Source organism: Somniosus microcephalus, chromosome 3 (genome assembly GCF_052327205.1).
Source record: "Somniosus microcephalus isolate GS21.2 chromosome 3, FLI_Smic_1.0, whole genome shotgun sequence".
Classification (NCBI taxonomy): Eukaryota; Metazoa; Chordata; class Chondrichthyes; order Squaliformes; family Somniosidae; genus Somniosus; species Somniosus microcephalus.
In genome coordinates, this window is record NC_140989.1 from 226,148,518 (window position 1) to 226,174,883 (window position 26,366).

General features: G+C 51.2%; 1 protein-coding gene across 1 annotated transcript; it reads left to right on the forward strand.

Annotated features, from left to right (window-relative positions):
- The first annotated feature begins 312 nt into the window (after positions 1-312).
- Positions 313-24,253, forward strand: LOC147121743 (charged multivesicular body protein 4b-like). Its single transcript, XM_085982209.1, has 6 exons — positions 313-485; positions 11,649-11,804; positions 14,411-14,588; positions 16,805-16,919; positions 17,308-17,434; positions 22,360-24,253. Exons 1-6 carry the CDS (start codon positions 452-454, stop codon positions 22,419-22,421), a joined length of 672 nt encoding a protein of 223 aa, XP_085838335.1. The 5' UTR covers positions 313-451; the 3' UTR covers positions 22,422-24,253.
- The last annotated feature ends 2,113 nt before the right edge of the window (positions 24,254-26,366 follow it).

Genomic DNA, 26,366 nt, shown 5'->3' on the forward strand with positions numbered 1-26,366 from the left:
TTACTGTATACGTCGATATAGCTGCATCTTATCTGTATAGCTATCGATATGGATGTGTGTGTGTGTGTATATATAGATATATACACACATAAATATATTTCGATCCGACCATTGTTGGTTTGGAAACTGAAATGTGAAATATTGTCAGGCGCGGCCGAGGGCAGCCGAAGGGGCCTGGCGTCTGCCGTGACGTCAGAGGGAAAGCGGTCTAGCCCGCTGGCGGTGTCACGTGATCCGGCCTCCCCACACAAACCCGGAAGTGGCGGGCCAGCGAGAGAGCCAGAAGTTGTGAGTTCAACTTTTGAGCAGGAGTTTCTGCAAGATCCTGACTGGGATCCCAAAGTCTCCAGATTTGAAGTGCTGCAAGGAAGAGAAGAGAAGAGAAAAAAATATTATCATTTATTTTGGCTTTTTTTTTCCTGAAAGTAACTTCCTGTTTGAAAAAGGAAAGATGACCACTTTGGGCAAGTGGTTCGGATTTAAAGGTGCGCACCCCCTTTCCTCCTATTTAAAGGGGCACGTCTTTCTCTCTGTGTTATTGACAGGAGGGTGGGGTTTGGGATTTACTCAGCTGGGCGAGGGGGGCTGTAGGGCCTGCGGGCACAGGGCGCGAGAGAGAGAGAGGGGCCAATGCCCTGGGGACGCGGGTTTTTGAAATTGTGGCGTCACTGGGTGTGGTAGGAAAAATTGCTCCCCCCTCCCCTCGAGGGACACAATTGGCCCTTCAGCCCCCCTGCCCGCCACAACCGAAAGTTGTCAGAAAGCGTCAAAATCATGAGGGGTCTGGACAGGAGTAGATAGTGAGAAACTGTTCCCACTTGGCAGAACCAGAGGACACAGTTTTAAGGTGGAAGAACCAAAGGCTGCATGAGGAAAAACTTGTTTTACGCAGCGAGTGGTTAGGATCTGGAATTCACTGCCTGAAAGGGTGGTGGAGGCAGATTCAATCGCGGCTTTCAAAAGGGAGTTGGATTAGTACCTGAAGGAATTTTTTTTTGCAGGGGTACGGGGAAATGGCAGGGGGAGTGGGACTCGCTGAAGTGCTCTTGCAGAGAGCCGGCACGGGTTCGACGGGCCGAATGGCCTCCTTCTGTGCTGAAGATGTCCAAAGATGTGCGGGTTAGGTTGATTGGCTATGATAAATTGACCCTTAGTGTTAGGGGTATTAAAATGTGTGGGGTTACGGAGATAGGGTGGGATATGTGTTGGTGTAGGGGTTACGGGGATCGGGTGGGATATGTGTCGGTGCAGGCTCGATGGGCCGAAATGGCCTCTATCTGCACTGTGGGGTTTCTGTGTGATTCTGTGTGTGAAGTTAAGCATGCAGGTGCAGCAGGCGCTTAAGAAGGCAAATGCTATGTTGACCTTCATAGCGAGAGGATTCGAGTACAGGAACAAGGATGTCTTGCTGCAGTTGTACAGGGGCCTTGGTGAGACCACACCTGGAGTATTGTGTGCAGTTTTGGTTGCCTTATCTGAGGAAGGATGTTCTTGCCATGGAGGGAGTGCAGTGAAGATTCACCAGACTGATACCTGGGATGGCTGGAATGACGTATGAGGAGAGATTGGGTGGGTTAGGCTTATATTCGCTGGAGTTTAGAAGAATGAGAGGGGATCTCATTGAAACTTATCAAATTCTAATAGGACTAGACAGACTAGATGCAGGAAGGATGTTCCTGATGGCGGGGGAGTCCAGAACCAGGGGACACAGTCTAAGGATAAGGGGTAAGCCATTTAGGACTGAGATGAGGAGGAATTTCTTCACCCAGAGAGTGGTGAACCTGTGGAATTCTCTACCACAAAAGGCAGTGGAGGCCAATTCATTAAATATATTCAAGGAGTTAGATATATTTCTTAAGGCTAAAGGGATCAAGGGATATGGGGAGAAAGCAGGGACAGGGTACTGAGTTTGGATGATCAGCCATGATCTCGTTGAATGGCGGAGCAGGCTCGAGGGGCCGAATGGCCTACTCCTGCTCCTATCTTCTATGTTTCTCTGTTAATCGTTTTATGATTCTTTCTGAAGTAAGTTAAGCGTTAAGGAGACGGGGTGGGGGGGGGGGAGTAATCGAACTTCGAGCAATGGCATCGTTGCCAGTGAGCTCGGGGGGGGGGGGGGGGGGGGTGGTGGGTGCGGGGAGGGCTGTGAAGCCTCTTGCGGGGCTGGCTCGGTGTGTCTCTTTTTTAACTTTCTGTCGGGAGAATTGAACGGAGCCCCGGGTCGCTGAGCGAGAGACAGAGACTCAGCTCGCGTTGGTCCTCGGGGTGAGGGCATCGCTGACTAGGTTGGCATTTGTTGCCTGTCGCTCAACCACTCCAGAGGGCAGTTTAAGAATCGCCCGTGTTGGTGTGTGGGACTGGAGTCACGTACAGGCCCAGACCGGGTAAGGGCGCCAGGTGCCCTTCCCCTAAAGGGATGCTAATGAACTGGTTGGGGTTTTTTTTTTAACAGCAGTGTGACAGATTGACAGTTACTGTTGCTGATGCCAGCTTTTTTTTTATTAACGTAAAGATTTTTTTTAAACGGAAGGCAGGTCATGTTTCAGCGGTTTTGAACCTGGATAGAACATTTTGGGATGAGGGGATTGTCCTACGAGGGGAGATCGGAGAGACTAGGACTACATTCCCTAGAGTTTAAAAGAATGAGAGGTGATCTCATTGAAATGTAGAAAAATTGTTGTTGTTAGAGGGCTCGACAGGGTAGACGGAAGGAGGATGTTTCCCCTGGCTGAGGAATCCAGAACTAAGGAGGTCACTCGCTTTTTTCCAAACTTAAATTTTGTGGTTTATAGTTTCTAAGGCCTCTGTTGTGTAGTGGGGACTGCTGGTAAACAAGGGCCCTTGAGTATATCATTTAATTGTAGTGTAATTGGTGGGATTGATTTGATTTAATTTATTTTGAATTAATTAAAGGGTAAGTCATGGCAGTACAGCTCTACGACGTGGTATGCTCCTCCTGCACTATGTGGGAAATCAGGGACACTTCAGGAAAGGCAGCAGCAGCCAACTTCCTGGCAGCATGGGTGGTTCTGCTGCACAGGACGGGAGGAAAAAGAGTGGGAGAGCTATCGTAATAGGGGATTCTATTGTAAGGGGAATAGATAGGCGTTTCTGCGGCCGCAAACGAGACTCCAGGATGGTATGTTGCCTCCCTGGTGCAAGGGTCAAGGATGTCTCAGAGTGGCTGCAGAGCATTTTGGAAGGGGAGGGTGAACAGCCAGTTGTCATGGTGCATATAGGTACCAACGATATAGGTAAAAAATTGGATGAGGTCCTAAAAGCTGAATATAGGGAGTTAGGAGGTAAATTAAAAAAATAGGACCTCAAAGGTAGTAATCTCAGGATTGCTACCAGTGCCACGTGCTAGTCAGAGTAGAAATAGAAGGATATTTCAGATGAATACGTGGCTAGAGGAATGGTGCAAGGGGGAGGGATTCAAATTAGAGTCATAGAGCCATAGAGTTATACAGCACAGAAAGAGGCCCTTCGGCCCATCGTGTCTGCGCCGTCCATCAAGCCCTGTCCAATCTAATCCCATTTTCCAGCATTTGGTCCATAGCCTTGTATGCAATGGCATTTCAAGTGCTCATCCAAATGCTTCTTGAATGTTGTGAGGGTTCCTGCCTCTACCACCCTTTCAGGCAGTGAGTTCCAGACTCCAACCACCCTCTGGGTGAAAAAGTTCTTCCTCAAATCCCCTCTAAACCTCCTGCCCCTTACCTTGAATCTATGCCCCCTTGTTATTGACCCCCCCTACTAAGGGGAAAAGTTCCACTTTATCTACCCTATCTATGCCCCTCATCATTTTGTACACCTCAATCAGGTCCCCCCTCAGCCTTCTTTGCTCCAAGGAAAACAACCCCAGCCTGTTTAGTCTTTCTTCATAGCTGAGGCGCTCCATCCCAGGTAACATCCTGGTGAATCTTCTCTGCACCCTCTCCAAAGCAATCACATCCTTCCTATAGTGAGGCGACCAGAACTGCACACAGTACTCCAGCTGTGGCCTTACCAGCGTTTTGTACAGCTCCATCATAACCTCCCTGCTCTTGCCTTCATTAGCCGAGGCATAGAATATAAGTATCCCATATGCCTTTTTAACCACCTTATCTACCTGATCCGCTGCCTTCAGGGATCTATGTACATGTACACCAAGGTCCCTCTGACCCTCTGTGCTTCCTAGGGCCCTACCACTCATTGTGTATTCCCTTGCCTTATTTGTCCGTCCAAAATGCATCACCTCGCACTTTTCAGGGTTAAATTCCATTTGCCACTCTTCCGCCCATCTGACCAACCCGTTTATATCGTCCTGTAGCCTGAGGCTTTCCTCCTCGCAATTTACCACCCCACCAATTTTCGTGTCATCTGCGAACTTACTGATCATACCTTTTACATTCTCATCCAAATCATTTATGTAGATCACAAACAGCAAGGGACCCAGCACCGATCCCTGAGGTACCCCACTGGACACAGGCTTCCAGTCACAAAATTCCTGGGACATTGGAACTGGTTCTGGGGGAGGTGGGACCAGTACAAACCGGATGGTTTGCACCTGGGCAGGACCGGGACCGATGTCCTAAGGGAGTGTTTGCTAGTGCTCTGGGGGAGGGTTTAAAGTAAAATGGCAGGGGGCTGGGAACCTGAGCAGGAAGACAGAGGAAAGGGAAACAAGGATAGAAGCAAAAGACAGGAAGGAGAAAAGCAAAGGTGGCAGTCAGAGAAATCAAGGGTTTAAATCAAACATGGCCACAGTAAATAATAATTCTAAAAGGTCTAAGAGTGTTAAAAAAAACAAGCCTGAAGGCTTTGTGTCTTAATGCGAGGAGCATTCGTAATAAGGTGGATGAATTAGCTGCGCAAATAGAGGTAAACGGATATGATATGATTGCGATTACGGAAACATGGCTCCAGGGTAACCAAAGCTGGGAACTCAACATCCAGGGGTATTCAACAATATTCAGGAAAGACAGGCAAAAAGGAAAGGGAGGTGGGGTAGCATTGCTGGTTAAAGAGGGGATTAACACAATTGTAAGGAAGGATATTAGCTCTGATGATGTGGAATCTGTATGGGTAGAACTGAGAAATACCAAGGGGCAGAAAACGTTAGTGGGAGTCGTATACAGACCCCCAAACAGTAATGTGGAGGTTGGGGATGGTATTAAATAGGAAATTAGAGACGTGTGCAATAAGGGCACAGCAGTTATCATGGGTGACTTTAATCTACATATAGAATCTACATATTGGGCAGAAACAACAAAAACCCAAAGCAAACTCAATTGCTACTTGGCCCTAAACAGACAATACAACATGGCTGATTACCTGACCATGGTAAAGGATAGCAAACTGAGAAAAACTTTGACAATGTACAGACTTAGTGAACATAACCTGACGATCGAAAAAGGTAGACATAGACAGACCCGGCTACCAAGAGAGGACAGGATATGCTCTCACTGCAGTCAGGGAGTGGTGGAGACAGAGATGCACTTCCTCACAGCTTGTAGAAAATATCAGGGCATAAGGGAGAATTTCTACCCAAAATTCACAAAAATATGCCCGGAATTCAGAAATTTGAATGACGACCAAAAACTCCCATACCTACTAGGGGAAGAGAGAAATTGCATAACACTAGCGGCACACTATGTTACAGCTTGCCATAAACAGAGGGACAACCAGTAAATATAAGAAAAGAGTATATATAAATTATATGAAAGTATATATTTATACACTCAGGGATATATCTGTTTATACACTGTATGGATAGATCTGTATTTTTGTGAACAAACATGAATGTTTTCTGATGCTTTGGCAACATAAGATGTAACTTGTCATGCCAATAAAGCGATTTGAATTGATTGGGCTAACCAAATTAGTAACAATACTGTGGAGGAGGAATTCCTGGGGTGTATACGGGATGGTTTCCTGGACCAATATGTCGAGAAACCAACTAGAGACCAGGCCATCTTAGACTGGGTATTATGTAATGAGAAAGGATTACTTAGCAATCTTGTTGTGCGAGGCCCCTTGGGGCGGAGCGATCATAATATGATGGAATTCATTAAGATGGAGAGTGAAGTAGTTGACTCAGAGACTAGGGTCCTGAATTTAAATAAAGGAAACTATGATGGTATGAGGCGCGAGTTGGGTAGGATTGATTGGGGAATGTTATTCAAAGGGTTGACGGTGGATAGGCAATGAAAAACATTCAAAGATCGCATGGATAAACTACAGAATTTGTTCATCCCTGTTTGGCATAAAAATAAAACAAAAAAGGTGACTCAACCGTGGCTAACAAGGGAAATTAGGGATAGCATAAGCTCCAAGGAGAGGACATATAAATTGGCCAGAAAAAGCAGTAAACCTGAGGATTGGGAGCAGTTTAGGATTCAGCAAAGGAAGACAAAGGGATTAATTAAGAGGGGGGAAATAGAGTGTAAGAGTAAGCTTGCAGGGAACATAAAAACTGACTGTAAAAGCTTTTATAGATATGTGAAGAGAAAAAGATTGGTGAAGTCAAGCGTAGGACCCTTGCAGTCAGAATCAGGGGAATTTATAATGGGGAACAAAGACATGGAAGACCAATTAAATACATACTTTGGTTCTGTCTTCACAAAGGAGGACACAAATAACCTCCCAGAGATGTCGGAGAACATAGGGTCTAATGAGAGGGAGGAACTGAATGAAATCAGTATTTGTAGGGAAATTGACGGGATTGAAGGCCGATAAATCCCCAGGGCCTGATAATCTACATCCTAGGGTACTTAAGGAAGTGGCCCTAGAAATAGTAGATGCATTGTTGGTCATCTTCCAAAATTCTATAGACTCTGGAACAGTTCCCATGGATTGGAGGGTAGCTAATGTTACCCCACTGTTCAAAAAAGGTGGTAGAGAGAAAACGGGGAATTATAGACCAGTAAGCCTGACATCGGTAGTGGGGAAAATGCTAGAGTCCATTATAAAAGATGTAATAGCAGAGCACTTGGAAAACAGTGACAGGATCGGACAAAGTCAACATGGATTTACAAAAGGTAAATCATGCTTGACTAATCTACTGGAATTTTTTGAGGATGTAACTGGTAGAATAGATAAGGGAGAACCAGTGGATGTGTATTTGGACTTTCAGAAGGCTTTCAATAAGGTCCCGCATAAGAGATTAGCGTGTAAAGTTAAGGCACATGGGATTGGGGGCAAGGTACTGACTTGGATAGAGAACTGGTTGGCAGACAGGAAGCAAAGAGTTGGAATAAGCGGGTCTTTTTCCGAGTGGCAGGCAGTGACTAGTAGGGTACCGCAGAGATCGGTCCTAGGACCCCAGCTATTCACAATATATATTAATGATCTAGACGAGGGAGCTAGATGTAATATCTCCAAGTTTGCAGACGACACAAAGCTGGGTGGGCATGTGTGCTGTGAGGAGGATGCCGAGAAACTCCAGTATGATTTGGACAGGTTGGGTGATATGGCAGATGCAGTATAATGTGGATAAATGAGAGGTTATCCACTTTGGTAGCAAAAACAGGAAGGCAGATTATTATCTGAACGGCAATAGATTGAGAGACGGGGAAGTGCAACGAGACCTGGGTGTCCTTGTGCACCAGTTGCTGAAGGTAAGCATGCAGGTGCAGCAGGCGGTTAAGAAGGCAAATGGTATGTTGGCCTTCGTAGCGAGAGGGTTTGAGTACAAGAACAAGGATGTCTTGCTGCAGTTGTACAGGGCCTTGGTGAGACCACACCTTGAGTATTGTGTGTAGTTTTGGTCGCCTTATCTGAGGAAGGATGTTCTTGCCATGGAGAGAGAGTGCAGCGAAGATTCACCAGACTGATACCTGTGATGGCAGGAATGATGTATGAGGAGAGACTGGGTCGATTAGGCTTATACTCGCTGGAGTTTAGAAGAATGAGAGGAGATCTCATTGAAACTTATAAAATTCTAACAGGACTAGCCAGACTAGATGCAGGAAGGATGTTCCTGATGGCCGGCGAGTCCAGAACCAGGGGTCAGAGTCTAAGGATAAGGGGTAAGCCATTTAGGACAGAGATGAGGAGGAATTTCTTCACCCAGAGTGTGGTGAACCTGTGGAATTCTCTACCACAGAAGGCAGTTGAGGCCAATTCATTAAATATATTCAAGAAGGAGTTAGATATATTTCTTAAGGCTAAAGGGATCAAGGGATATGGGGAGAAGGCAGGGACAGGGTACTGAGTTTGGATGATCAGCCATGATCTCATTGACTGGCGGAGCAGACTCGAGGGGCCGAATGGCCTACTCCTGCTCCTATCTTCTATGTTTCTACATTTCACAGTCTCAGAATAAGGGGTCGGCCATTTAGGCCTGAGAGGAGGAGAAATTTCTTCGCTCAGAGGGTGGTGAATCTTTGGAATTCTGTACCCCAGAGGGCTGTGGAGGCTCAGTCGTTGAGTATATTCAAGACAGAGATCGATAGATTTTTGGACACTAAGGGAATCGAGGGATATGGAGATCGGGCGGGAAAGTGGAGTTGAGGTCGAAGATCAGCCATGATCTTACTGAATGGCGGAGCAGGCTCGAGGGTCTTAACATGGGGTTTGAAGCTCAGCTCAGTTCGGGGTTGAAGAGGGCACTTGAGGTACTGGTTCAACCTGTTTGAGCAGGGAGGGGGTGAGGAGGAAGGGTTACAGAGTTTTGGTGATCGACGGCAGGAATTTATTTCTCTCGTCGGTCTGGCGTTGCTGGCCCGTTGCTGGCCTTACTGCTGGCTCGCTCAGCCAGTATCAAGGCAGTTCCGAGTCGACCACATGACTATGAAATAAAAACAGGGAATGCTGGAGAAACTCAGCAGGTCAGGCAGCATCTGTGAAGAGAGAAGCAGAGGCCGAGAACGGTGAGGTCCGAGTGGGAATGGAGCGGTGAATTAAAATGACAGGCGACCGGAAGCTCGGGGTCCCCCTTACGGACTGAACGGAGGTGTTCTGCAAAGCGGTCACCCAATCTGCGTTTGGTCTCCCCAATGTGGAGGAGACCGCATCGTGAGCAGCGAATACAGTATACTAGATTGTGAGAAGTACAAGTAAATCGCTGTTTCACCTGGAAGGGGAGTTTGGAGCCCTGGACAGTGGGAAGGTATAAGGGCATGTGTTGCATCTCCTGCGCTTGCACGGGAAGGTGCCAGGCGAAGGGAACCATGAGTTGTGTACAAGCCAAGGCTGGGTAAGGACGGCAGATTACCTTTCGGATTTTTTTACCACAATCTGGCAGCTTCACGGTCACTTTTACAGACGCCGGCTTTTTTATTTCTAGATTTTTGTTTCTAAACTGATGTTCAAATTCTCAAACTGCCGCGTTGCGCTTTTAAGCACCCGGTCTTGGGGGTTATTAGTCCAGTCGTTTACCAGATGCACCAGCGTACTGGTGAATCACGGTGGCAATGCTGTTGTCACCAAAGTTTGTGTGTTTTTCTTTCTTTCTTCGTTCCTGGGATGTGGGTGTCGCTGGCAAGACCAGCATTTATTGCCCATCCCTAATTGCCGTTGAGAAGGTGGTGGTGAGCCGCCTTCTTGAACCGCTGCAGTCCGTGTGGTGAAGGTACTCCCACAATGCTGTTAGGGAGGGAGTTCCAGGAGTTTGACCCAGCGACGATGAAGGATCCAAGCCAGGATGTTGTGTGACTTGGGAGGTGGTGGTGTTCCCATGCGCCTGCTGTCCTTGTCCTCCTAGGAATAAAAAAAATAAGACTTCGTGTCATAGAGTTATACAGCACAGAAAGAGGCCCTTCGGCATTTATATAGTGCCTTTCACGACCACCGGACATCTCGAAGCGCTTTACAGTCAATTAAGTACTTTTGGCGCGTAGTCACTGTTGTAATGTGGGAATTGCGGCAGCCAATTTGCGCACAGCAAGCTCCCGCAAACAGCAATGTGATAATGACCAGATAATCTGCTTTTGTTATGTTGATTGAGGGATAACTATTGGCCAGGACACCGGGGATAACTCCCTTACCCTTCTTCAAAATAGTGCCATGGGATCTTTTACGTCCACCTGAGAGCGCAGACGGGGCCTCGGTTTAATGTCTCATCCGATAGACGGCACCTCCAACAGTGCAGCACTCCCTCAGCACCGCACTGGAGTGTCAGCCTAGCTTTATGTGCTCAAGTCCCTGGAGTGGGACTTGAACCCACAACCTTCTGACTCAGAGGCGAGTGTGCTGCCCACTGAGCCACAGCTGACGGAAAAGAGGTCGCAGGTTTGGGAGGTGCTGCCGAAGAAGCCTTGGTGAGTTGCTGCAGTGCATCTTGTAGATGGTACTCACTGCAGCCACGGTACGCCGGTGGTGGAGGGAGTGAATGTTTAAGGTGGTGGATGGGGTGCCAATCAATCGGGCTGCTTTGTCCTGGATGGTGTCGAGCTTCTTGAGTGTTGTTGGAGCTGCACTCATCCAGGCAAGTGGAGAGTATTCCATCACACTCCTTACTTGTGCCTTGTAGATGGTGGAAAGGCTTTGGGGAGTCAGGAGGTGAGACACTCGCCACAGAATACCCAGCCTCTGACCTGCTCTTGTTGCCACAGTATTTATGTGGCTGGTCCAATTAAGTTTCTGGTTAATGGTGACCCCCAGGATGTTGATAGTGGGGGATTCGGCAATGGTAATGCCATTGAATGTCAAGGGGCAGTGGTTAGACTCTCGCTTGTTGGAGATAGTCATTGCCTGGCACTTGTGTGGCGTGTATGTTACTTACCACTTATAAGCCTAAGCCTGAATGTCGTCCAGGTCTTGTTGCATGCGGGCATGGACTGCTTCATTATCTGAGGAGTTGTGAATGGCGCTGAACACTGTTCAGTCATCAGCGAACATCCCCATTTCTGACCTTATGTTGGAGGGAAGGTCATTGATGAAGCAGCTGAAGATGGTTGGGCCTAGGACACTGCCCTGAGGAACTCCTGCAGCGATGTCCTGGGGCTGTGATGATTGACCTTCAACCACCACAACCATTTTCCTTTGTGCTAGGTATGACTCCAGCCAGTGGAGAGTTTCCCCCCCGATTCCCATTGACTTCAGTTTTACTAGGGCTCCTTGATATCAAGGGCAGTCACTTTCACCTCACCTCTGGAATTCAGCTCCTTTGTCCATGTTTGGACCAAGGCTGTAAAAAGGTCGGGAGCCGAATGAGTCTGTGTGTGTGTAAGTATGTCTGTCTGTGAGTGTGTGTGTGTGAGTGTCTATGTGTCTGTCTGTGCGTGCGTGTCTGTGCGTGCGTGTGTCTGTGTGTGTGCGAGTGAGCGTGTCTGTGTGTGCGTATCTGTGTATGTTTGTCTGTGTGCGTATCTGTGTGAATGTCTGTTTGTGTGAGTGTCTGTGTCTGTCTGTGTATGTGTCTGTTTCTGTCTGTGTACGTGTCTGTCTGTGTACGTATCTGTCTGTCTGTGTGCACGCGTGTTTGTGTCTGAGAGTGTGTGTGTGATTTTGGTCACCTGTCCTATTAGCTCCTTTACGTAGCTCAGTGTAATTTTTTGTGTGATTTACGCTCCTGTGAAGCGCCTTGGGACTTTTTACAACATTAAAGGCTGCTGTATAAATGTGAGTAGTTGTTGTTGTGTGTCTTCTGTGAGACTTTTCAGCGAGTGGCACATAACATGTTCCTTCTCTCTCTTTCCACCCCCCACCCCCCCCGCGGACAGAGAAGGGTTCAAAGGGCTCTTCAGCCAGCCCGCAGGAGGCGATTCAGAAGCTGCGGGAGACGGAGGGAATCCTGGTGAAGAAGCAGGAATTCTTGGAGCAGAAAATCCAGCGGGAAGTGCAAACCGCCAGGAAACACGGCACCAAGAACAAACGGGGTACGATCAGAGCCGACACCGGGAGTGAACAATCGGGCGGCTGGGGAGGGGAGGAGGTCAGAGTGTGAACAGATGAGGGGAGGTCCGAGGGTGAATGGATGGCGGGGTAGGTCAGAGGGTGAACGGATGGGGGGGTAGGTCAGAGGGTGAACGGATGGGGGGAGGTCAGAGGGTGAACGGATGGGGGGAGGTCAGAGGGTGAACGGATGGGGGGAGGTCAGAGGGTGAACGGATGGGGGGAGGTCAGAGGGTGAACGGATGGGGGGAGGTCAGAGGGTGAACGGATGGGGGGAGGTCAGAGGGTGAACGGATGGGGGAGGTCAGAGGGTGAACGGATGGGGGGAGGTCAGAGGGTGAACGGATGGTGGGGGGAGGTCAGAGGGTGAACGGATGGGGGGAGGTCAGAGGGTGAACGGATGGGGGAATGGGGTCAGAGGGTGAACGGATGGTGGGGGGAGGTCAGAGGGTGAACGGATGGGGGGAGGTCAGAGGGTGAACGGATGGGGGAATGGGGTCAGAGGGTGAACGGATGGGGGAATGGGGTCAGAGGGTGAACGGATGGGGGAATGGGGTCAGAGGGTGAACGGATGGGGGAATGGGGTCAGAGGGTGAACGGATGGGGGAATGGGGTCAGAGGGTGAACGGATGGGGGAATGGGGTCAGAGGGTGAACGGATGGGGGAATGGGGTCAGAGGGTGAACGGATGGGGGAATGGGGTCAGAGGGTGAACGGATGGGGGAATGGGGTCAGAGGGTGAACGGATGGGGGAATGGGGTCAGAGGGTGAACGGATGGGGGAATGGGGTCAGAGGGTGAACGGATGGGGGAATGGGGTCAGAGGGTGAACGGATGGGGGAATGGGGTCAGAGGGTGAACGGATGGGGGAATGGGGTCAGAGGGTGAACGGATGGGGGAATGGGGTCAGAGGGTGAACGGATGGGGGAATGGGGTCAGAGGGTGAACGGATGGGGGAATGGGGTCAGAGGGTGAACGGATGGGGGAATGGGGTCAGAGGGTGAACGGATGGGGGAATGGGGTCAGAGGGTGAACGGATGGGGGAATGGGGTCAGAGGGTGAACGGATGGGGGAATGGGGTCAGAGGGTGAACGGATGGTGGGCAGGTGGTAAGCCAACTACGAAGAATACCATCATGCTTTGCCGGGACCTGTCACGATTGGCTGTTTGTTCAATTCCTTGTTCCTTCTCTGCCCACCCCCTTCGCCTGACTGGTAAATCGCCCCCATTCCCACTAACCCCCACCCATCCCCCCCCCCGGGCACCTCTCGGTTTGTCCTGAGCCCCACACAGAGCAGCAAGAGCAGATCCCATCCTCCCTGGTCTGTGCTGGAGTTTAGAAGAGTGAGAGGTGATCTCATTGAAATGTAGAAAATTCTTACAGGGCCTGACAGGGTAGATGCCGGGAGGATGTTTCCCCTGGCTGGGGAGTCCAGAACCAGGGGTCACAGTCTCAGGATAAGGGGTCGGCCATTTAGGACTGAGATGAGGAGGATATTCTTCACTCAGAGGGTGGTGAATCTTTGGAATTCTCTGCCCCAGAGGGCTGTGGATGCTGAGTCGTTGAGCATGTTCAAGGCTGGGATCGATAGATTTTTGCTCTCCAGGGATATGGGGATCGGACGAGAAAGTGGAGTTGAGGTAGAAGATCAGCCATGGTATTCTAGAATGGTGGAGCAGGCTCGAGGGGCCGAATGGCCTACTCCTGCTCCTGATTCTTGTGTTCTTGCGTGCTGAGTTAGTTGATCACAGCTGGGGGTGGGCAAGGCACGCCGGTTTGGGGGGGGAGGGGGTGCGGTTGTGGTCTACGATCGGGCCCCATCACCCTGGGTCAGGGCGGGTCAAGCATGACTGTCCGACGACCCCAGCTGGGAGGGGGGAATGGTATCGGGTGCGGACAGGAGTGAGACCGATCCCCCCCCCCCCCCCGCCCCGCCCCCCACCACGGTCATAAACACTCCCCAACCAAGTCTCGCTGTCAAGGTGAGCACGCCAAGTGAGCGCGGTACCTCGGGAACCCGTATAAAGAAAGAACCCTCATTTCTACAGCACCTTTCACCGCCTCGGGGCATCCCAAAGTACTTTGCAGCCAATGAGGTGGTACTTTTGAAGTGTGGCAGCTGTTGTAATGTAGGGGAACCAATTTGCGCACAGCAAGATCCCACAAACTACAACGTGACACACGACCGGGTGCGATGTTGGTTGAGGAATAAATATTGGGTCCCAGGACCCCGGGGAGAACTACCACCCCCGCACCCTCCCCCTGCTCTTTTTCCAATAGCGGCGGTGGGATCTTTTATGTCCACGGTTTTGACGTCTCATCTGAAAGACGGCACTTCCCGATAGTGCGGTGCTGCCTCCGTACCGGCGCCGAGTGTGTCAGCCCTGGATTACGGGGCTCGAACCCGTGACCGTCTGACTCGCAGACGAGAGCGAGACCGGCCGAGCGACGGCAGACACCGGCGATCCGGCGAGGGGGGTCAAGGGGTCAGCGGGGGGGAAGGGGACTGGGGGAGATGGGAGCAGAGGGCCTCTACCTCTGGGTCTGAGCTTCACGTTACCTCTGTGCTGTTACCCCCCGCCCCCCGACAGCTGCACTGCAAGCCCTGAAGCGGAAGAAGCGATACGAGCAGCAACTGACGCAGATTGATGGCACGCTCTCCACCATCGAATTCCAGAGGGAGGCACTGGAGAATGCCACCACCAACACAGAGGTGCTTAAGACCATGTCCGACGCCGCCAAAGCCATGAAGATCGCCCACCAGAACATGTGAGTGGCCGGTCGCGCTGGGGGCCGCAGACCTCGCTCGCTTGCGGTCTGTGTCTGTGTGTGGGGTGAGCGACCTCGCTCGCTTGCTGTGTGTGTGTGTGGGGGGGGGGTGAGCGACCTTGCTCGCTTGTGTGGGGGGGGGTGAGCGACCTTGCTCGCTTGCTGTGTGTGGGGGGGGTGTGAGCGACCTTGCTCGCTTGCTGTGTGTATGGAGTGAGTGACCTCGCTCGCTGTGTGTGTGGGGGGTGAGCGACCTCACTCGCTTGCTGTGTGTGTGGGGGGTGAGCGACCTCGCTCGCTTGCTGTGTGTGTGTGGGGGGTGAGCGACCTCACTCGCTTGCTGTGTGTGTGGGGGGGTGAGCGACCTCGCTCACTTGCTGTGTGTGTGTGGGGGGTGAGCGACCTCACTCGCTTGCTGTGTGTGTGGGGGGTGAGCGACCTCACTCGCTTGCTGTGTGTGTGGGGGGTGAGCGACCTCGCTCACTTGCTGTGTGTGTGTGGGGGGTGAGCGACCTCACTCGCTTGCTGTGTGTGTGGGGGGGTGAGCGACCTCGCTCGCTTGCTGTGTGTGTGTGGGGGGGTGAGCGACCTCACTCGCTTGCTGTGTGTGGGGGGGGGGTGAGCGACCTCGCTCGCTTGCTGTGTGTATGGAGTGAATGACCTCGCTCGCTTGCTGTGTGTGTGTGGGGGGGGGGTGAGCGACCTCGCTCGCTTGCTGTGTGTGTGGGGGGTGAGCGACCTCGCTCACTTGCTGTGTGTTTGGGGGGGGGGGGTGAGCGACCTCGCTCGCTTGCTGTGTGTATGGAGTGAGTGACCTCGCTCGCTTGCTGTGTGTATGGAGTGAGTGAACTCGCTCGCTTGCTGTGTGTTGGGGGGGGGTGAGCGACCTCGCTCGCTTGCTGTGTGTGGGGGGTGGTGAGCAACCTCGCTCGCTTGCTGTGTGTGGGTGAGGGGTGAGCGACCTCGCTCGCTTGCTGTGTGTTGGGGGGGGGGTGAGCGACCTCGCTCGCTTGCTGTGTGTGGGGGGTGGTGAGCAACCTCGCTCGCTTGCTGTGTGTGGGTGAGGGGTGAGCGACCTCGCTCGCTTGCTGTGTGTTTGGGGGGGGGGGGGTGAGCGACCTCGCTCGCTTGCTGTGTGTGGGGCGGTGAGCGACCTCGCTCGCTTGCTGTGTGTGTGTGGGGGGTGAGCGACCTCACTCGCTTGCTGTGTGTGTGTGAGGGGTGAGCGACCTCGCTCGCTTGCTGTGTGTGGGGGCGCTGAGCAACCTCGCTCGCTTGCTGTGTGTGTGTGAGGGGTGAGCGACCTCGCTCGCTTGCTGTGTGTGGGGGGGGTGAGCGACCTCGCTTGCTTGCTGTGTGTTTGGGGGGGGTGTGAGCGACCTCGCTCGCTTGCTGTGTGTTGGGGGGGGGGGGTGAGTGACCTCGCTCGCTTGCTGTGTGTGTGTGAGGGGTGAGCGACCTCGCTCGCTTGCTGTGTGTGGGGGGGGTGAGCGACCTCGCTCGCTTGCTGTGTGTTTGGGGGGGGGTGAGCGACCTCGCTCGCTTGCTGTGTGTTGGGGGGGGGGGGTGAGTGACCTCGCTCGCTTGCTGTGTGTGTGTGAGGGGTGAGCGACCTCGCTCGCTTGCTGTGTGTGGGGGGGGTGAGCGACCTCGCTCGCTTGCTGTGTGTGGGGGGGGTGAGCGACCTCGCTTGCTTGCTGTGTGTTTGGGGGGGGGGTGAGCGACCTCGCTTGCTTGCTGTGTGTTTGGGGGGGGGGGTGAGCGACCTCGCTTGCTTGCTGTGTGTTTGGGGGGGGGGGTGAGCGACCTCGCTCGCTTGCTGTGTGTTGGGGGGGGGGGTGAGTGACCTCGCTCGCTTGCTGTGTGTTGGGGGGGGGGGGGGTGAGCGACCTCGCTCGCTTGCTGTGTGTTGGGGGGGGGGTGAGCGACCTCGCTCGCTTGCTGTGTGTGGGGGCGGTGAGCGACCTCGTTCGCTTGCTGTGTGTTGGGGGGGGGGGTGAGCGACCTCGCTCGCTTGCTGTGTGTTTGGGGGGGGGGGTGAGCGACCTCGCTCGCTTGCTGTGTGTTGGGGGGGGGGTGAGCGACCTCGCTCGCTTGCTGTGTGTGTGTGGTCTGTTCCCGTCGGGTGGGTGGGTTGGCTGGCTGTGGGGAGGGGGGGTATGGAGGAGGGGCAATGCCGGCACTAACACTCTCCCCGCTCTTGCCCTTTGACCTAGGGACATCGACAAGGTGGACGACCTGATGTCGGAAATCAACGAGCAGCAGGAGCTGGCCCAGGAAATCTCCGACGCGATCTCCAAACCCGTCGGCTTCGGGGACGATGTGGACGAGGTGATGGAAAAGATTCTCTCTCTCCCGGTCTGCCCCTCTCCATCCCTCCTTTTTCTCTTTTTTCTCCTGTGTCCACCTCCCTTGGTCTCTTTCGATCCATCTCCTTTTCGCTCGCTTCCGCGCCGCCCCCTCCCTCGCCGCCCCCCTCCCTCGCCGCCCCCTCCCTCGCCGCCCCCTCCCTCGCCGCCCCCTCCCTCGCCGCCCCCTCCCTCGCCGCCCCCTCCCTCGCCGCCCCCTCCCTCGCCGCCCCCTCCCTCGCCGCCCCCTCCCTCGCCGCCCCCTCCCTCGCCGCCCCCTCCCTCGCCGCCCCCTCCCTCGCCGCCCCCTCCCTCGCCGCCCCCCCCCCTCGCCCCCCCCCTCCTAACTCTGTCTTTCTCTCCTTATGCAGGATGAGCTGATGGCTGAACTGGAAGAGATGGAACAGGAGGACTTGGAGAAAGATTTACTCCGCGTCGGAAATGAAAAGATCGAAGATCTCCCAAGTGTGCCAGGAACAGGGCTGCCATCAGTGGAAGGTAACTGTCCGCACAGTCTGTGTGTCCGCCTGTCTGTTAGCGTCACCATCCCTGTAGTGTCCGTGTGTTGATACAGACACTGAAGACAGGAGTTGGTTCATAGGTATTTACTAAGCAAAGTCTGGGGGGGGTTCTAACGGATATACACAATACACAGGCTTGTATAGCCCGAGTGGCCATTACCGGCATTACAGCACACCTGGGGCTCTTAAAGGCACATACACTACAATTCCTCCCCTTTTAGCTAACCAGTACATTATATTTTAAGTAATTATTAATTACATGTTATGAGCAAAATAATATACATTGCTGTAGTTAATTAATTATCAGTCAGTCTCTCAGGAGGCTTCCTGACTCGGTCCAGATAACGCCTCGGTGGTGTAGTAGTTTCTGGTGGTGTAGTAGGTTCTTCTGGCAAGGCTGATTCGGCTTGAATGCCAGTGTCGAGTTCATCGGGTTCCAGTATCACTGGATCGGAGGTAGATATGGGTATCTCTACTTCATCGTTAGATGTATAGAGTTGTGGTGTAGGTTGTCCCTTTTCGGATGACTTTATGATTTGGTCAGCATGGCGCCTTATTATGCTTTCTCCGATGTCCACGGTATACATCAGTGGTCCTAGTCGGGTGCAGATAGTTCCAGGCTGCCATTTCTCGGTACGGTAGTCCTGGGCCAAAACTTGTTGACCTAATCTGGAAGGTTCTAGTTGGCCTTTCATTCATGCCTTTTAAACTGCCGGTTCTCCACGTCCCTTCTGATGTTGGGCTTGACCAAATCCAGCCGGCATCTTAGGTTTCTATTGAAGAACATCATGGCGGGAGTTTGGTTGGTAACCATATGTGTTGCATTCCTGTATGCGAATAAGAAGTTATCCACCTTGTGCTGAAGTTTTATGTCTTCATTACCCATGGCCTTTATGGCCTTCTTGAAGGTCTGGACAAACCTTTCAGCCAATCCATTGGTGGCGGGATGGTATGGGGCGGACGTGTAGTGCTCAACCCCATTGTTTTTTTAAGAACTTTCTGAATTCTTCGGACACAAATTGCGGTCCATTATCAGAACATATCTGTTCCGGCAGCCCATTCCTGGCAAATATGGTCCTTAATACAGTGATGGTTTTTTCCGTGGTGGTGGAGGACATCTTTATTACCTCCGGCCACTTGGAATGTGCATCAACCGCGATTAAGAACATTGAGTCCATAAATGGACCAGCAAAGTCGATGTGCACCCTTTGCCAGGGAGATGAGGGCCACTCCCATGGATGTAGAGGGGCTTGTGGTGGAGCGTTTTGGACCTTCTGGCATCCTAGGCAGCTCTTGGTCATTTCTTCGATGTCTCCATCGATACCTGGCCACCATACAAACGCCCTAGCTAGGTTCTTCATTTTCACTCCACCCAGATGCCCCTCGTGAAGCTCCTTTAGCACTTTATCCTGGAGTTTGGGTGGAATTACCACTCTGGATCCACACATCAAGGTTCCTCGGCACACTGACAGCTGTTCTCTTCTTTGCGAGAATGCTGGCAACAGTGGTTCGCCATGTGCTGGCCATCCCTTCACTGTTAAATCGTAGACCCGTGAGAGAGTCGGGTCATTTCTCGTCTCCCTTTCAATGGCAGAATTTGTTACTGGTAGACATTCCACTATGGTAGAGTGGAACATCTCTACTGGGTCTACTGTAAGTGCCTCTTCTACCGTTGGCAACGGTAGGCGCGATAAACCGTCAGCATTCCCATGCTGTTTTGATCCTTTGTATTCTATGTTGTATTGGTGTGCCCCTAGAAAAAGGGACCACCTCTGTAGCCTTTGCGCTGTCATAATGGGAACACCTTTTTTAGGGTTGAATATGGAGATGAGGGGTTGATGGTCAGTCAACAAGGTAAATTTTTGTCCGTGTAGGTAATGGTTGAATTTCTTCACTCCCCATACCAGGCTGAGTGCTTCCCTGTCTATCTGGGCATAGTTACGCTCAGCTGAGTTTAATGAGCGTGACGCAAAAGCTATCGGCCGTTCTGAGCCATCAGGGAATTTATGGGATAATACTGCTCCTCTGCCGTAAGGGGATGCATCGCACGCCAGTCTGATTGGCAGTGATGGGTTGTAATGAGCCAAAACTTCTTCGGATGTGATTAAGTCTTTGCATTTATGGAAGGCACGTTTACAGTCTTCGTTCCATTTCCAAATCACTCCTGTTTGTAGAAGTTCATTAAGAGGGTGTAGAAGAGTTGATAAGTTCGGTAAAAATTTATGATAGTAATTTATTAATCCCAGGAACGACCTTAATTGTGAAACATTTTCAGGTGCTGGGGCTTCTATGACCGCTTCAATTTTTTCAGGTGACTTATGCAACCCTTCATTATTAATTATGTGGCCACAATATGATATCTGATTTTGGAACAATTTGCACTTGGGGCGATTCGCTCGTAGGCCCCGTTCTTTCAGCCTAGTGAGCACCTGCTCCAAATTGGCAAGGTGCTCGTTGTCGTTTTCTCCTGTTACAAGGATGTCGTCTAGGTAGCATTGAGTCCCCGGAATCCCTTGCAGGACTTGCTCCATAGCTCTTTGCCAGATAGCTGGAGCTGATGCCACTCCAAAAACCAGTCGATTGTACTGGTACAGGCCTTTGTGTGTGTTTATCGTGAGGTACTTTTTAGAGGCCTCCTCAACCTCCACCTGTAGATATGCCTGTGCCAAGTCAATTTTGGTGAAACGTTTCCCTCCGGATAGTGAGGCGAAAATATCTTCTATCCTCGGAAGAGGATACTGTACTGTGTGAAGGACCGGGTTTACAGTCACCTTGAAGTCTCCACAGATGCTGGACGTATTGCGTATGGCACCGGTCTTGCCTTAAAAAATTTGGGAATTGCTGCATCTTCCACTTTTATTGAGGCGGTGATGCCTTTCAAGGTTCCTAGTTTCTCTTGAAACACTTCTTTGGCGTTGGCCAAGATGTCTTTTAATCGTTCAGGTATGATGTCATCATTGTTTTTTTTTCTTACTGGTCACCGTCAGTGCCTGAATGGAGTGCCAGTCTAAACGTATCTTTCTGATCCATTCACGTCCCAACAACAGTGGACCACCATCTTGTAGAATGTATAAATACAACTTTTGTATTTCTTTGCCGTTGTATACAACAGGCACCCTTATTTTTCCTTTGGGGTATACTTTCTGCCCCGTATATGTTTTTAAGATAATGGATGTGTCTTTTAGAGGTATATGCGAAAATAGCCTCTCGTAATCCCGTCGATTTATTACGGTTAGAGCTGATCCTGTATCTAGCTCCATTTTAACTGGGGACCCTGCTATCGTGAGGGTAACCCAAATGGTTTTGTAATCATCTTTGGCATGTACATTATGTAATTTAAGACAGCTTAGTCTCTCGTTTTCGAAGTCGCTATCGCTCTTCTGGTCTTCGGAGCTACTGTCCGTCATCATTTGTACCTTCCTGTACTTTTCTTTATTGATTTTTTTTTTTCTGTCTGTGGATTTATTTTGTCCAGATCGGCATACCCGTGCAATGTGTCCAATCTTTCCGCATTGCCTGCATGCTTTGCCCTTGAACCAGCAGTCCCTCTGGTTATGGGTGGATCTGCCGCAGCGATAACATCTTTTGAAACCCTGTGTCATTTCATGGGTGCTGAAGTCCTGTGTCTTTTGTTGTATCTCTGCAGCTCCTCTTGCTGCTGCTTCGTATGATACAGCCATACTGAAAGCTTTGTCCAATGTTAAATCTTTTTCAGAAAGCAGCCTTTTTTGTGTTCCTTCACTTAAGAGACCGCAAACGACTTTGTCTCGAAGATAATCTGATAGTCCTGCCCCGAATTGGCAGTACTTTGATAGCTTTCTTAATTCGGTTAGGTAATCAGCGTTACTTTCATTCTTGTGTTGATTTCTCTTGAAGAACTTGAATCGTTCCACTATCAGCAGCGGTGTTGGGTTTAAGTGCTCCTGCAGGGTATCAACAATTTCTTTAAAATTCTTGTCCTTTGGTTTGGCTGGAGTGATTAAATTTCGTAACAGCCCGTATGCCTTTGAGCCCATTAAGTTCAGAAGTACTGAAGCTTTTTTTTCATCTTCTATTCCATTTGCAGTGCAATATACCTCTACTCTTTCCACGTATGTGGTCCAATCTTCTATTTCGCTATCAAAAGCATCAATATTGCCAGACTTGGGCATTTCAGAAAAGATATGGTGCTTCCCGCGCTTTTTTTTTTTCTTTTCTGTAGCAAAGATATGGCGCTTCCCGCGCTTTCCTGCCGCTGCTGCCGATGACAACGCTGTTTACTGCGGTTTCCGTTCTTTTTTTTCTTTTTATTTACTGTTGGAGACTCGTTCCGGCCGGACTTTCTCTCCAGGTCTAAACGCTGACCTGCTTGCCGCGCCGGCTGTCTCCCGAGTGCTCCCTCCCAGTCCGTTATTGCTTGCCTCCGATTTCGCTGCCTGTCTCAACTGTAGAGCCAGCCGCTGGAGCCCAAGCCTGACGCCCAGGAAGGATTAGCGCAGTACCTGCCACCAGCTTGGCCAGCTGGTGAAACCACAGCTTCTCTCACTCCCTTGAGTCTTCTGGACGCCCGAGGAATCGATGTCCTTGAGGTGCTGCCGAATTGCAGGTAAGTCCGTTTCCACTTCGTCGCCACTGTAGTGTCCGTGTGTAGATAAAGACACTGAAGACAGGAGTTGGTTCATAGGTATTTACTAAGCAAAGTCTGGGGTTCTAACGGATATACACAATATACAGGCTTATATAGCCCGAGTGGCAATTACCGGCATTACAGCACACCTGGGGCTCTTAAAGGCACATACACTACAATCCCCTCTTCCCCACTCAGCTGGGGCGTCTGGGTCTCCCCGCTGGGGTGTCTCGGTCTCCCCCGCTCGGTGTTCCGATGTCTCCCACCATTGACTCTCTCTCTCGCTCCCGCTCCAGGTGCCAAGGTTGCCGATGACGACGATGCCGATCTGAAGCAGCTGGAGAGCTGGGCGTCCTGAGTCGTCGACTGAGGGTCAAAGCCCTTCCCCGGATTTAGCCCCCCAACCCTTCCCCTCCCCCAACCCGGAGATATTTCTGTCCGTAGTCTGTGCCAAACTTGTCTTCATGAGCCTCCTGCAGAGTTTCATGGCCTCTGCTGGTCCGGATCCTTCCCCTTCAAGAGAACCGATGAACCGCCCCAAACTGCGTGGCGACATCGGATGGCGGTACGTGACTCCCGCATGGCGGGGTGGAGAGGAGTGCGGGGGGAGTGTCAAACGCTGCTCCTCACCCCCCGCCCCCCCCCCCCCCCACCCTGTCCATCACGCACAATCTCTTCGATTTCCACCATGGCGTTCGGCAGATTTACGGCCCCCTTCACGTCGTGTTTTATCAAGTATTTGTAAATGATTAACAACCCGGCGGTGATTCGTTTGGTTGCCGCCGGAATGCCATCGGGTGAAGTTTCCCGCCCCCCCCAAGCCCCTCTGCCGCTCAGCTTCTGTTGTACTTGCCCTGGGAGTGTTTGATGGGACAGTGTAGAGGGAGCTTTACTCTGTATCTAACCCGTGCTGTACCTGCCCTGTGAGTGTTTGATGGGACAGTGTAGAGGGAGCTTTACTCTGTATCTGACCCAAGCTGTACCAGCCCTGGGAGTGTTTGATGGGACAGTGTAGAGGGAGCTTTACTCTGTATCTAACCCATGCTGTACTTTTCCAAAAAAAAATCCATTCCCCATCATGAATACCTCATCAGTGTGCACAAAAGATATATTAAAAACGGTGGGATTTTTTGTAAAACGGGTAAATCTCTGTTGAGTTTTTTCTGGGTATTCGGATGGTGGGGAGGGCATGGTACCCTGCTTGCCAACCTCCAGTTTACACGGCAGCCTGAATCCCTGTCTGTTCCAAGCTGTTCGACCTTGGAGGCTGCACCCAATGCCTTGTCACGGCCAGAGTGACCCTCTGTCATGCCCTGGCGCCGTGGGGCTCACCCTCTCGTGTTGGAGAAGCGCGTGCGTGCTGGCGGAACATTCCCAGAGCGTGGTGCGCTGGCAGTCGCAATGTTCTTGCGGCGCTCCTCAAGCTCCCATTTTAGCCCAGTTGGAAAACGTCCCCCAGTTCTCGCCGCCCTCTTGCTTTCCGGGGTGTGGGGGGGGGGGGATGGGGCAGGTGTGGTTAAACATAAAGGTTGTCGCAAACGTGAGTGACAACCAAGCTGCTGTCTGTTGAATAGAGCCCTCTTATCTGCCCTACCCACCAACCACCCAGCAGTCTGACAGGCAGCCCGCCCAGCATGGCACCTCCAAGTTGACCCTTGACCTCCCGGGCAGCCCCTGACCTCCCAAGGCGAGTTGCCAGGTGTATGACGTGCGAGTTTATTCGGGCGGTTTCGAAATATACATTTCCCGCCCATCCCGCCACCTGAGTGTGTTCCGGGTGATGCTCACTACCAGACCCCTGGACTGTCCTGTTGGCAGGGGCCTGGCACAAGACCGTCCATGACCTCTCACCTCGACCGGCGGGCCTTGAAAGCTTCTGGTGCCACGTGTCCCCCAGGCCTGTTAAAATCCGACCCACCAAAAAAGGCCCCGCGAATGCTCGTGGTGACCGTCCGCAGACATCACGACGCGTCCTCACTTTTTCAGGCTGCCGTGTCACCTAGAGGGGTTTTACCATATTGGTGCGCGCTTCGATTTTATTCTTACGGCAAATATTTATGATGATGGTGTGCGTGTGTGTGCACGCAGATTTCACTGGTCACTTTTAAACTCGGAGCTGCAGGTTCCTCCTCTCTTGTTTTTATTATTTCTCAATTGTATGTTGAAATTAAAGGTATTCTCCACCACCAAGATGCCTTGCCTTATTCAAGATTTTTGCCTGGTCTGTTATTCAAGATGGCTGCCCTGTCTTATTCAAGATGGCTGCCCTGTCTTATTCAAGATGGCTGCCCTGTCTTATTCAGGATGGCTGCCCTGTCTGTTATTCAGGATGGCTGCCCTGTCTGTTATTCAGGATGGCTGCCCTGTCTGTTATTCAGGATGGCTGCCCTGTCTGTTATTCAGGATGGCTGCCCTGTCTGTTATTCAGGATGGCTGCCCTGTCTGTTATTCAGGATGGCTGCCCTGTCTGTTATTCAGGATGGCTGCCCTGTCTGTTATTCAGGATGGCTGCCCTGTCTGTTATTCAGGATGGCTGCCCTGTCTGTTATTCAGGATGGCTGCCCTGTCTGTTATTCAAGATGGTTACCATTCTGCTCCTTTTTTCCTGAAGGCGCTGACTCCAAGCCGGGATATGGCACCCACGGGCACCAGCTGCCCTGCGGCACCTCTCCTCCGGTGTGTGTGGAGGGGGCGAGGAGGGCTACCACAGTCGAGCCTGTTTCCTGCTCTCATTGTTAATTTTTTCCAGCCCATTTGCAATGTTGTTCAGTTACCGCCATGTGCTTCGGGTTGCCGTGAATTTATGACTCCCGTGTTCAGGGCTACTGAACGAGTCAAGTCTTCTCTTTATCGCGTAGGATTCTCTTTTTTTACTCCTTTTTGGGGAGGGGGGGGAAGCAAACGCCCATGAGAACTGTAAATGGGGAGGATCGGGGTAGATGCCCATGTTGCGTTGCGCACAGTACTTGCCAACGCGAGCTGGAACTGTCCACGCCCGGGTGAGATTTCAATGGAAGAAAATATCTTGCGAGATCCCTTGCCCGGATTCCTGATGTGTGTAAAATTCAAAAGGACATAATTTCAAAGTTTGCAGATAACACGAAACTCGGAAACGTAGTAAAAAATGAGGCGAACAGTAACGGACTTCAGGAGGACATAGACTGGTGAAATGGGCAGACACGTGGCAGATGAAATCTAACGCAGAGAAGTGTGAAGTGACACATTTTGGGAGGAAGATTAAGGAGAGGCAGTATATACTAAATGGTAAAATTTTAAAGAGGGTGCAGGAACAGAGAGACCTGGGGGTATAATGTGCACAAGTGTTTGAAGGTGGCAGGGCAGGTTTAGAAAGCTGTTTTTAAAAAAAAGTACAGGATCCTTGGCTTTATTAATAGAGGCCTAGAGTACAAAAGCAAGGAAGTTATGCTCAACCTTTATAAAGCACTGGTTAGGCCTCAGCTGGAATATTGTGTCCAATTCTGGGCACCACATTTTAGGAAGCACGTCAAGGCCTTGGAGAGTGTGTAGAAGAGATTTACTAGAATGATACCAGGGATGAGGGACTTTCTTTTTAATTCGTTTTTTTTTATGGGATGTGGGCATCGCTGGCAAGGCCAGCATTTATTGCCCATCCCTGATTGCCCCTTGAGAAGCTGGTGGTGAGCCGCCGCCTTGAACCGCTGCAGTCCGTGTGGTGAAGGTACTCCCACAAGTGCTGTTAGGTAGGGAGTTCCAGGATTTTGACCCAGCGACGAAGGAGCAACGATATATTTCCAAGTCAGGATGGTGTGCAACTTGGAGGTGGTGGTGTTCCCATGCGCCTGCTGCCCTTGTCCTACTAGGTGGCGGAGGTCGAGGGTTTGGGAGGTGCTGCCGAAGAAGCCTTGGCGAGTTGCTGCAGTGCATCTTGTAGATGGTACACACTGCAGCCACGGTGTGCCGGTGGTGGAGGGAGTGAATGTTTAAGGTGGTGGATGGAGTGCCAAGTTATGTGGGAAGCTGAGGTTCTTCTCAATGTTCCTCCTAATTTTTTTTTGGGTGCGTGGCCCCCTCTCAGTTTCATTAACATGCAGCTTAGAGGGAACGTTGGCTGTTCTCCTTAGAGCAGGGAAAGTTAAGAGGAGATTTGATAGAGGTTTTCAAGATCATGAAGGGTTTTGATAGTGAATAAGGAGAAAGTGTTTCCAGTGGCAGAAGGGTTGGTAACCAGAGGACACAGATTTAAGATGTTTGCCAAAAGAACCAGAGGCTGAAAGGGCGGTGGAAGCAGATTCAATAATAACTTTCAAAAGTGAATTGGATA